Genomic DNA, 10,529 nt, shown 5'->3' on the forward strand with positions numbered 1-10,529 from the left:
ACAGGCCATCTAATTCAACCCCCTGTTCAATGCAGGAACAGCCTAGAGCATCCCTGACAAATTTTTGTCCAGACGCTGCTTAAAGACCGCCAGGGAGGGGGAGCTCACCACCTTCCGAGGCAGCTGATTCCACTGTGGCACAACTCTGACTGTCAAAAAGCTTTTCCTAATGTTGTCTATCTGGTACCTTCCCGCACTTAATTTAATTGCGAGTCCTCTCCTCTGCTGCCTACAGGAACAACTCCCTGCCCTCCTCTACGTGACACAGCCCTTCAAAGACTTCAAGAGAGCCATCCTGTCCCCCCTCAGTCTCCTCTTCTCCAGACTTTCCCAAGTCCCTGAGCCTTTCCTTGTCGGGCTTGGTCTCCAGGCCCTTGATCATCCAGTTTGGTGCAGGCCCTCGATCATCCAGTTTGGTGTACGCCAGTTTGGTGTAGTGGTTAAGTGCGTGGACTCTAATCTGGGGAAACCTGCTGGATGACCTTGGGCAAGCCATAGTTCTGGCAGAGCTGTCCTTGAAAAAAGAGCCGTTTCTGTCAGAGCTCTCTCAGCCCCACCTACCTCACGGTCCTTCTTCTTCTTCTCCTTCTTCTCCTTCTTCTTCTCTTCATTACTCTCCTCTGCACCCGCTCCATTCTGTCCACATCCTTTATGAAGTGAGGCCTCCAGAACTGCACACAGGACTCCAGGTGTGGCCTGACCAATGCAGTATACAGCGGGTCTAAGACATCTTGCGATCTGGATGTTATGCTTTTGTTAATACACATCACACTGGCCACTCATATTTAACCTATGGTCCACCTGTACCCCAAGATCTTGTTCACACACACTGGGACAAGAGTTCAGGAGCACTTTAAAGACTAACAAAATATGTGGCGGGGTAGGAACTTTCATGAGTCACAGTTCACTCCTCTTGCTCTTTTCTTGTTCTATGGGTACGCTTTCCTTAACATGGTTCCAAACAGTTAGTTAAGGCAGTTGTAAAGAATGCATGATATATATTAAGGAGTGAGAAATGATCTGTATGAATCACTTTGATACAGGCCTTTCCCAGTTTTATGACTGGCCATAACATGTCCATATCTGCACATAGACAACCACATGTATGAGTCAAATTGGCTTCTTGCTTTCCAGATTTCTTTCCCTGTGTTTTTGTTAGGTAGCTCGTAGGCTGTGACTTCTGGAACCCAAGAAGGCATTTGGGGAACTCTAGAATCCATTATACATTTCTCAGGGTGGCAATTGTTCCGCCCTCTGTCTCTGGCACACAGCCTTGCTCAATGCACTTAATCGCTCAGTATAGAATATTGGTTGTGGCAAAGTGTGGATTCTTAATCATAGAATCCACAGAGTGGGAAGGGGCCATATAGGCCATCTAGTCCAAACCCCTGCTCAATGCAAGATCAGCCTAGAGTATCTCTGGCAAGTGTTTCTCCAGACGCTGCTGAAAGACTGCCAGTGAGGGGGAGCTCACCACCTCCCCAGGCAGCTGATTCCACTGTCGCACAACTCTTACACAACTTACTCACATGGCGCTTTGGTGCCATGACCAAGAAGGTGAGTTTGGTGTAGTGGTTAAGTAACTCTAATCTGGGAGAACGGGGTTTGATTCCCCACCCCTCCACTTGCACCCGCTGGAGGACCTTGGGCAAGCTGTAGTTCTGATAAGAGCTGTCCTTGAAAAAGAGCTGTTTCTGTCCTCTCTCAGCCCCACCTACCTCACAGGGTGTCTGTTGTGGGGAGGGGAAGGGAAAGGAGTTTGTAAGCTGCTCTGAGACACCTATATATATATATATATATATATATATCCAATCTCCTCCTCCTCCTCATCTCCTCTTCATTAACTTTATTTAGTACTGTGCAGAAATGCACTTTTCCCTCGAATACAAACCTGAAATTTTAGCCATTGGGACTCATAGGTGGCAGGAAGGAGGAAGACAGGGGATGAGCCACCAAGCTCCAAGTACTTTAGTGCTTACATATGCTGATGGGTTCTGGCTAAAGTAGGACATGGTTTGCCTTCTCACACCTTGCTAGAATGTCACACCTAAAGGGGCCAAGACTGCTAGGAGCCAAATGGCTAGATAGTATACTCTTCATCTTGGAGGCAGAAAAATCCAAGGTACCCCAAGGTGGGATGGACTTTTCCAAGGGGAGATTGTAAATTCTTAAGACACAGAGGAGAATCATATCTCATGGCTTCTGACCTCCATGCAGGACTAAGCCTTTACCTAGGAACTCCATCTTGTCCACATGACAAGGGACAATGGGTAGGGCTCTCAAAGAGGAGAATTAAGGTAATGCTGAACTTTAAACAACTGCAGTGTCAAATAATACTAGCCTGTCCTACTTAAACATCGTTTAGGATAAGTACTGAGCATAAGGAAAGGGGGACTGCATGCTTTCACTTTCTCTTCTTCCCCTTGCTCAGTTCGAATGCTTGAACAGATCATGTGTATTCTTTTTATTTGCTTATTAAGCCTTTTTTTTTAATGCTGTAAGCCTACACAGCGCACCTATTCAGCCTTGCTATCTGAAGTGCAGTAATGGGGGTAAGCTCGCATTCTTAGAGCACAATAGTTTTAAATTTTCAAGTTGCGATAGATAACCCCACATGCTAGCTTTTAGGAGCAAAGTGGGAGGTTCAGCAATTAGGTGAAGCCTCTAACTAGCAACGCAGATCCAGAGTGCTAGACGTCCAACTCCATGTAGCCGGAGATATTCTCACAGTGGCTGATAGCAACAGTTAATATGCAGTTTGTTTTTGGTATCCCCTTGGGAGTAAGGGAAGTGGGTAGCATTGCTGAGCGGAAACTCAGGAGGACTGTAGGATTTTCTGAAGTGCCGGGGATCCAACAGAACAGGGGATTGTCTGGTGTAGTGGTTAAGAGTGTGGACTCTAATCTGGGAGAACCAGGTTTGATTCACCACTCCTCCACATGCAGCTGCTGGTGTGACCTTGGGTCAGTCACAAGTTCTCTCAGAGCCGTTCTCGCAAAGGCAGCCCTCAAAAGAGCTCTCTCAGCCCCACCTACCTCACAGGGTGTCTGTTGTGGGGAGAGGAAGGGGAAGGAGATTGTAAGCCACTCTGAGACTCCAAATGAAGGGCAAGGGATAAATCCAATCTCCTCCTCCTCCTCCTCCTCTTCCTCCTCCTTCCTGTACTTTCACAAGCTATTTTGATCTGTCCCTTCTCCCAGAGAGCTCAGGGCCTCCCACTTCTATTTAATCATCACAACAACCCTCTGAGGTAGTTAGATAGTTTAGGCTGAGAGACTGTGTCTGGCCTGAGGTCACTCAGTAAGCATTGTGGCTGAGTGGAAACTTGAAACTGGGTTTCCCAAGTCCTAGACCAATGCTTTAACCACTACACCAAGCTCACTCAACTTCTTCACCCAAAGAGTCATTAACCCATGGAATTCTCTGCAGCAGGAAGTGGTGGCAGCTACAAGCATAGATTGCTTCAAGAGGGGATTGGATGAACGTATGGAGGGGAGGATCCATGAGTGGCTATTAGCCACAAGGTCTAGATGGAACTCTCTGCCTGGGGGAGTGATGCTCTGTCTTCCTGGTGCTTGGGGGGCCAGAGTGGGGGGTGCTTCTGGAGTTCTGGCCCCGCTGGTAGACCTCCTGGTGCTTGGGGGGGCCACAGTGGGGGGTGCTTCTGGAGTTCTGGCCCCGCTGGTAGACCTCCTGGTGGCACCTGGGTTTGGGCCACCGTGTGACACCGAGTGTTGGACTGGATGGGCCACTGGCCTGATCCAGCACAGCTTCTCTCATGTTCTTTCCTGCTCCTCTGATGCCTGCTACATATATGCCTGGCATGGCAGCACGTCTCTACTTCTGGGTGTCTGTGTTTTTTTCCCCAGTGGCATTTGCGGACGACGTCCGTTGGCTCCCAGCCACGGTGGCTCGACACGAGTTATAGGAGGCACGAATGCTCTGCCCGGAACCTGGCCCTGGATGGTCAGTATCCAGATCCCAACCCGCAATGGCTACAAGCGGGCTCCCTGATCAGCTCTCGCTGGGTGGTCACGGCCGCCCACTGCTTCCTACATAAACAAGGGCTCCCTGATCAGCTCTCGCTGGGTGGTCACGGCCGCCCACTGCTTCCTACATAAACAGTGAGTGAATCTGCGGGGGCAGGGGGGCGGGTGGAGATTGGCCCATACAATGAAAGCTGTGCCCGGGTTTCTGCTCCGGGATGAGAGGTGTCCAGCTGGAACCTTAGTCACTGCCAGTGTTCCCTCTAAGCTGAGATAGTGTGAGCTAGCTCACAGTTTTTTAGCCTCCGGCTCACACATTTTTGTCTCCGCTCAGGAAGGATGGGTCCAGAGCAGTGTTCCCTCTAAGCTGAGTGAGTGTGAGCTAGCTCACAGTTTTTTAGCCTCCGGCTCCCACATTTTTGTCTCCGCTCAGGAAGGATGGCTCCAGAGCAGTGTTCCCTCTAAGCTGAGTGAGTGTGAGCTAGCTCACAGTTTTTTAGCCTCTGGCTCTCACATTTTTGTCTCAGCTCAGGAAGGATGGCTCCAGGGCAGTGTTCCCTCTAAGCTGAGTTAGAGTGAGCTAGCTCACAGTTTTTTAGCCTCTGGCTCACACATTTTTTTCTCAGCTCAGGAAGAATGGCGTCAGAGCAGTTTCCCCTCTAAGCTGAGTTAGTGTGAGCTAGCTCACAGTTTTCGAGCCTCCAGCTCACACATTTTTGTCTTAGCTCAGGAAGGAGGGCTCCAGAGCAGTGTTCTCTCTAAGCTGAGTTAGAGTAAGCTAGCTCACAGTTTTTTAGCCTCTGGCTCTCACATTTTTGTCTCAGCTCAGGAAGGATGGCTCCAGAGCAGTATTCCCTCTAAGCTGAGTTAGAGTGAGCTAGCTCACAGTTTTTTAGCCTCCGGCTCACACATTTTTGCCTCAGCTCAGGAAGTAGAATTTTTGTTCACAAGACTCCACAGTTTAAAGGGAGCACTGCTCACTGCAGTCCAACCTGAACCGTAACCAACTTGGTCGTAAAAGTTCTAGCACTGCCCTTGTGCTCGTGGTTTCCCCTCTCTGCCAATCATGGGCCAATATCACTGGTTTGGGGAGGTCTTTCTGACTCTATGTGGCCTGGGATCCAGTGATTCGTTGTGTTGTTCTTTCTTTGCAGCCATGCTTGGTAGAAAGGGCACAGGCTTTGCTTGCATGCGCTGGACCGAAAAAAGGCGAAGCATTCAGGCAGCTGTTCCGTTTGCAGTTGGGTGGAAACGCCAACCTAAGGAGAGCCCCTGGTCACATTGGCACAGTAAATCCCTCTCTATCAGCCAGCCAGCATGACTGCCCTTCAGGGAACAGAGGCATGCATACTCTGGAAGGGAAGGCAAATTTTGCAGGGGGTAGAGACGAAGCCAGCTATTCTAAGTTCCACTAAGAGTAGTCAGGCACAGGGCCAGCCTGCTTAGTAGGACTGCAGAGAATAAGGGGAAGGTTTTGCTTGTGATGCGGTGGCTCAGTGGTTAAGACGCAGAACTGCAGACTGGAAGGTCGGTAGTTCAGCAGTTCGAGACCCGAGTGTTGCATGACGGATTGAGCTCCCGTCTCTGGTTCCAGTTCCTGCCAACCTAGCAGTATGAAAGCAAGAAATTGCAAGTAGATAAATAGGTACCGCTTCAGTGGGAGGGTAACAGCATTCCATGCGCCTCAGCGTCTAGTCACGCCGGCCACATGACCACAGAGAAGTCTGCGGACAGCGCTGGCTCTGCGGCTTGGAAACGGAGATGAGCACCACACCCCTAAAGTTGAATTCAACTGGCTTTCGAGCAAGGGAAACTTTTTTGCTTGTGATGGCTGGCAGGCAGGCAGGCAGGCAGAACTGTGGTGCAGGCAGCAGCAGTAAAGAAGAAGCACAGGCTCCCTCCCTTTCAGTGACAGGCAGCTCACATTTCCAGTCGACAGACTGGATGGAGTCAGGGGTAGATGCTGAGGCTTCGCTCCCAGTCTCAACAGGAAATACTCCCCCAGCCAGTCAAGGAGTGGAAGAGAATAGCTTTCGAGTGGAATGCTTGAGACCTGAAGGCTGGTCCCTCCTGCATCCCACTATTAATCTTGCCTACCTTGGCCTTTGTTTTGGACAATTCCTTCCTCAGCCTGGCATCTGAAACAACAGCCCTGTTGAATAATCCGTGCTTGGGTGCAGAGAGCGGATCATGCCCTGCTGTCTCTGCTCCTGACTGTCACGTGTGAGCTCACTGTCTGAACACAGCTCATGTGCAGGATGCACAGAACTGGAAGCCCCAAAGGTCACTGCTCTTCCCTGGCTCTTTCCAAGGGCTTTATTACGAGGCATGTGGGCCAAAGCAACAGCCACGGAACTAGAGAGCCCACTGAGTTACTCGAGGTAAACCTAATCCCTTTCCTTCTCTGCTAAAGGTTTCTGGAACATTGGAAGCTGGTCATTGGCGCCACGCAGCTTTCTCAGCCTGGGCCTGAGGTGCAGGAGCGCACCATCAAGAACCTGGTGGAGCATCAGCTGTACCAGTCCCGGCGGAGCTTCAACGATGTTGCCTTGATGGAGCTGAGTGCACCTGTCAACTGCACCGACTACGTACAGCCTGCCTGCCTGCCAGACGAAGATGTGGATCTTTCAGCACTGACTCACTGCTACGTCAGTGGCTGGGGCGTCACCGATGTGTCAAGTGAGAGCCCCATGATGCGCATCAAAGAGAAAAAAAAAACACAGGCATCATTGGGGGTCAGAACATCGCTCCCCCCCAGGCAGCATCGCCTGCTCCAGGGTCTTGGCCTGTCCTCTCGTAACTGGTGATCAAACTTGGGGTCTACTCCATGCACAGCACAGGGTCCTCGGAGCAGGGAGGGGCCATGGCTCAGTGGCAGAGCTTTTGCTTGGCATACAGAAGGCCCCTGGTTCAATCCCCAGCATCTCCAGTGGAAAGGATCAGTGGTAGGTGATGAGAAAGACCTTCTACATGATCAAACCCTGGAGAGGCACTGCCAGTCTGAGAAGAGAGTCCTCACCCTGGCCAGTTTGGTGTCGTGGTTAAGTGCGCGGACTCTAATCTGGGAGAACTGGGTTTGATTCCCCACTCCTCCACTTGCAGCTGCTGGATGACCTTGGGCAAGCCATAGTTCTCTCAGAGCTGTTATCTCAAGGACGGCTCTGGAAAGAGCTCTCCCAGCCCCACTTACCTCACAGAGTGTCTGTTGCGGGGAGGGGAAGGGAAAGGTGTTTGTAAGCCCCTCTGAGACTCCGAGTGAAGGGCAGGGTATAAATCCAATCTCCTCCTCCTCCTCCTTCTCCTCCTCCTCTCCTTCTTCTTTTTTTAAGTACCCATAAGGTACACTTTTATTATTTTTCATATTATACACCAACAAACAAACATACTACATAACAAACAACCACTTACACACATAAAACATACAAAGAGATCAGTATATTTTCTTATAACTCTATTACCATATTTAAAGAATTTCTATAAATTTGCTTAAGTTTCTATATACTCTCATCTTTTTTTACCAGAGTTTCTATTTAACTTAAAAGGATTAATAATACCAAAAATTTCATTACTTTAAGCTATGCATTTATATTGTACCAGTCATACAGTTTTTTCCACATCTTTTGAAATGTTGGGTCTGTTGTCCCTCTCATCAATGATGACAATTTGTCATTTTCAGCCGTCTCCAACAGTTTATTCACATACTCTTGCTTCTTTGGTGTTTCATAAGAACATAAGAGACGCCAATGTTGGATCAGGCCAAAGGCCCATCCAGTCCAACACTCCTGTGTCACACAGTGGCCAAAAACACCAGGTGCCATCAGGAGGTCCAGCAGTGGGGCCAGGACATTAGAAGCCCTCCCACTGTTGACCCCCCCCCCAAGCACCAAGAAGACAGAGCATCACTTGCCCCATTTGTTTCCAATATTTTGGAATATTGATGGAAGGAACAAGGGTCGGATTCAGTATAAGGCAGCCTCATGTGTCCATGTGAGTTTTTCCCGACCAGAGCTTAGCTCCCAAGTCTTCACTTTCAAGGACAGGTGAGGAACCACCCAACACCTTGCATGAGCTGTGCAGTCATTTTCTGATCCAGGACCACGGACGAAGGACGAAGGGCAAGCCGATGGGGAAGTGAATATAGTTTCACAACGGATGAGCTGGCCAAGCAGAGACAGGGACCACAGGGGGGTGGGGGAGCCCATAGAATCGTAGAATCACAGAACCACAAAGTCGGAAGGGGCCATCTGGTCCAACCCCCCTACCCAATTCAGGACCAGCCTGGAGCATCCCTGACACGGGTTTGTCCAGATGTTGCTTGAAGACTTTTTGTAGAGCAAACCCAGCTGGGAGTTCTCTGCAGGAGAAGAACTAGATTCAATCCAGTAGGACCTTAGAGACCGACCTGATTTTCAGGGTCAGATACCATCCTCTCTAAAGCTCACCCCCTGAAAACCTTGTTGGTCTCCCGGGTGCCACTGGCCTTGAATCCAGCTCTCCAGCCGGGAAGCAAAAGCCCAGATTGCTTCTTCAAAGGCTTCTGCTATAAGAACGGGTTGATGATTCTGCTGGTCTGTATCCCCACCTGGGTTCATAGCCCAATGCTCCCTCTAAGAAGAAGAGGAGATTGGATTTATCCCCCTGCCCTTCACTACCCAAAGGAGTCTCAGAGCGGCTCACAAACTCCGTTCCCTTCCCCTCCCCACAACAGGCTCCCTGTGAAGTAGGTGGGGCTGAGAGAACTTTGACACAAACTGCTCTTTTTCAAGGACAGCTCTTATCAGAACTAGGGCTTGCCCAAGGTCATCCAGCCAGGTGCAAGTGGAGGAGTGGGGAATCAAACCCAGCTCTCCCAGCTCTCCCACACCAAACTGGCTCTCTAAGCTGTGGAGTCTTGCGAGCCAAAATTCTACTTTTTTGAGTTACTGGCATTATTTATTGAATTGGATTTACTAGGCCGCCCTTCCTTACAAGTAGGGCTCAGGGCGGCTTACAACAAGGTAATGTACCATCTCAGATTAAAATAAATTAAAACAAGCCCATAAATACCAATAACATAAAACAACCCTGTCAAAATGACAAAAATGCAGAATAGATAAGATGGCGGAAAAAACTCCAGCACCCCAGCCTCCCTGGGGGGAGGGGTTACGAGGGATGGGGGCTTGTATGAGCGAGCGATTTGGCTGCTGCATAAATTAGTTTGCTCTCGAGCCATCCGTCCTGAGTCAAGTCAAAAATGTGTGAGCCGGAGGCTGAAAAACTGTGAGCTAGCTCACACTAACTCAGCTTAGAGGGAACACTATTCCTAACAGTAGAGCCTGTTTGCTCAGTTCTGGCCTATAGGAAACGGTAACAGAGGCCACGCCAGCAGGGTGAGCCTCGAAACGGAGGGATCCAGAGCCCGCCCACCGCCTGACTCCTGGATTTGGGGAGCATCAGGCTGGGGGCGCTCTTTTGGGCGCCTGACCGCTGGATGCGGGTCAAAGGCCAAGCGAGTCTTTCTGCCCACAGAGCCGTCGCAGACAGCAGACATCATGCAGGAGGCAAAAGTGAACCTCATCCCCCTGGACCTCTGCAACAGCAGCGGCTGGTACAACGGCCGGATCCACTACAACAACCTGTGTGCCGGGTATGAGGAAGGAGGCATCGACAGCTGCCAGGTATGTGGGCCTCAGCCAGCCCAAGGGCCGCCTCTCGTGGCCTTCTTCCCTTTGGGACACTGTCCCACGAGAGCCACCACCAGTGTCTGAGCTCCTTCTTCTCCTTCCCTCCTTCTTTTGCTGTTCTTTCCGCAGAGGACCCCGGTCCCTCACAGCTTTCTTCTCCAGCGGCCTCTCGCACACTTCCTGCTTCCTGACAGGCCAGCTATTCTTCCCATCTCCTGCCTGCTGATGTGGTATTTCTCTCTCCCTGACAGGCCATCTTGAGCGAGGGATGCCGGCCTCCAGGGTGGGACTGAGGAATCCCCCGGAATTACAGCGCCTCTCCAGGCTACAGGGATCAGTTGCCCTAGAGAAAATGGCTGCTTTGGAGGGTGGCATTGGACCCCACTGAGGTCCCTTTGTGCTCCCCAGGCTCCATCCCCAAATCTCCAGGAGTTGCCCAACCTGGAGCTGGCACCCCTACCACCCACTCGCTCCACTGGTGGCCAGGGGGAGCTGGCAACCCTATCTTGGACCTCCAGCTTTGGGGCAGGATACATGTCTTCCTCAAACTCTGCTGGCTTTGGTCCTTCCCGCACTTGAATCTCATCCCTGGTTTTATCAGAGTTCAACTCATGACACAATACCTAGCATTTATCCCTGGTTATAACAGCATCTGTTTATCCCAGGACAAGTGTGGGGCGAAACCGGGGTGACCTCAGTGTAATGTGGAAACTAAAAATACCCCGAGGTAATTACAGGAGTGAAATCGAGTGTAGTGTAGAATGTAAAAATACCCCGAGATAATTACAGGGGTGAAATTGAGTGTAGTGTAGAATGTAAAAATACCCCAAGATAATTACAGGGGTGAACTTGAGTGTAGTGTAGAATGTAAAAATACCCC

General features: G+C 50.3%; 1 protein-coding gene across 1 annotated transcript in view; it reads left to right on the forward strand.

Moving 5' to 3' along the window:
* Positions 1-1,545: 1,545 nt before the first annotated feature.
* ACR (acrosin) overlaps positions 1,546-10,529 on the forward strand; it is an 11,000-nt gene continuing 2,016 nt past the window's right edge. Inside the window, exons 1-5 of the mRNA XM_015420926.1 lie at positions 1,546-1,557; positions 3,870-3,966; positions 4,019-4,124; positions 6,400-6,665; positions 9,480-9,643. Of these exons, the coding sequence (XP_015276412.1) occupies positions 1,546-1,557; positions 3,870-3,966; positions 4,019-4,124; positions 6,400-6,665; positions 9,480-9,643 (645 nt within the window). The remainder of the gene's footprint in view (positions 1,558-3,869; positions 3,967-4,018; positions 4,125-6,399; positions 6,666-9,479; positions 9,644-10,529) is intronic.

Source organism: Gekko japonicus, unplaced genomic scaffold (assembly GCF_001447785.1).
Source record: "Gekko japonicus isolate JY-2015 unplaced genomic scaffold, Gekko_japonicus_V1.1 scaffold2767, whole genome shotgun sequence".
Lineage (NCBI taxonomy): Eukaryota > Metazoa > Chordata > Lepidosauria > Squamata > Gekkonidae > Gekko > Gekko japonicus.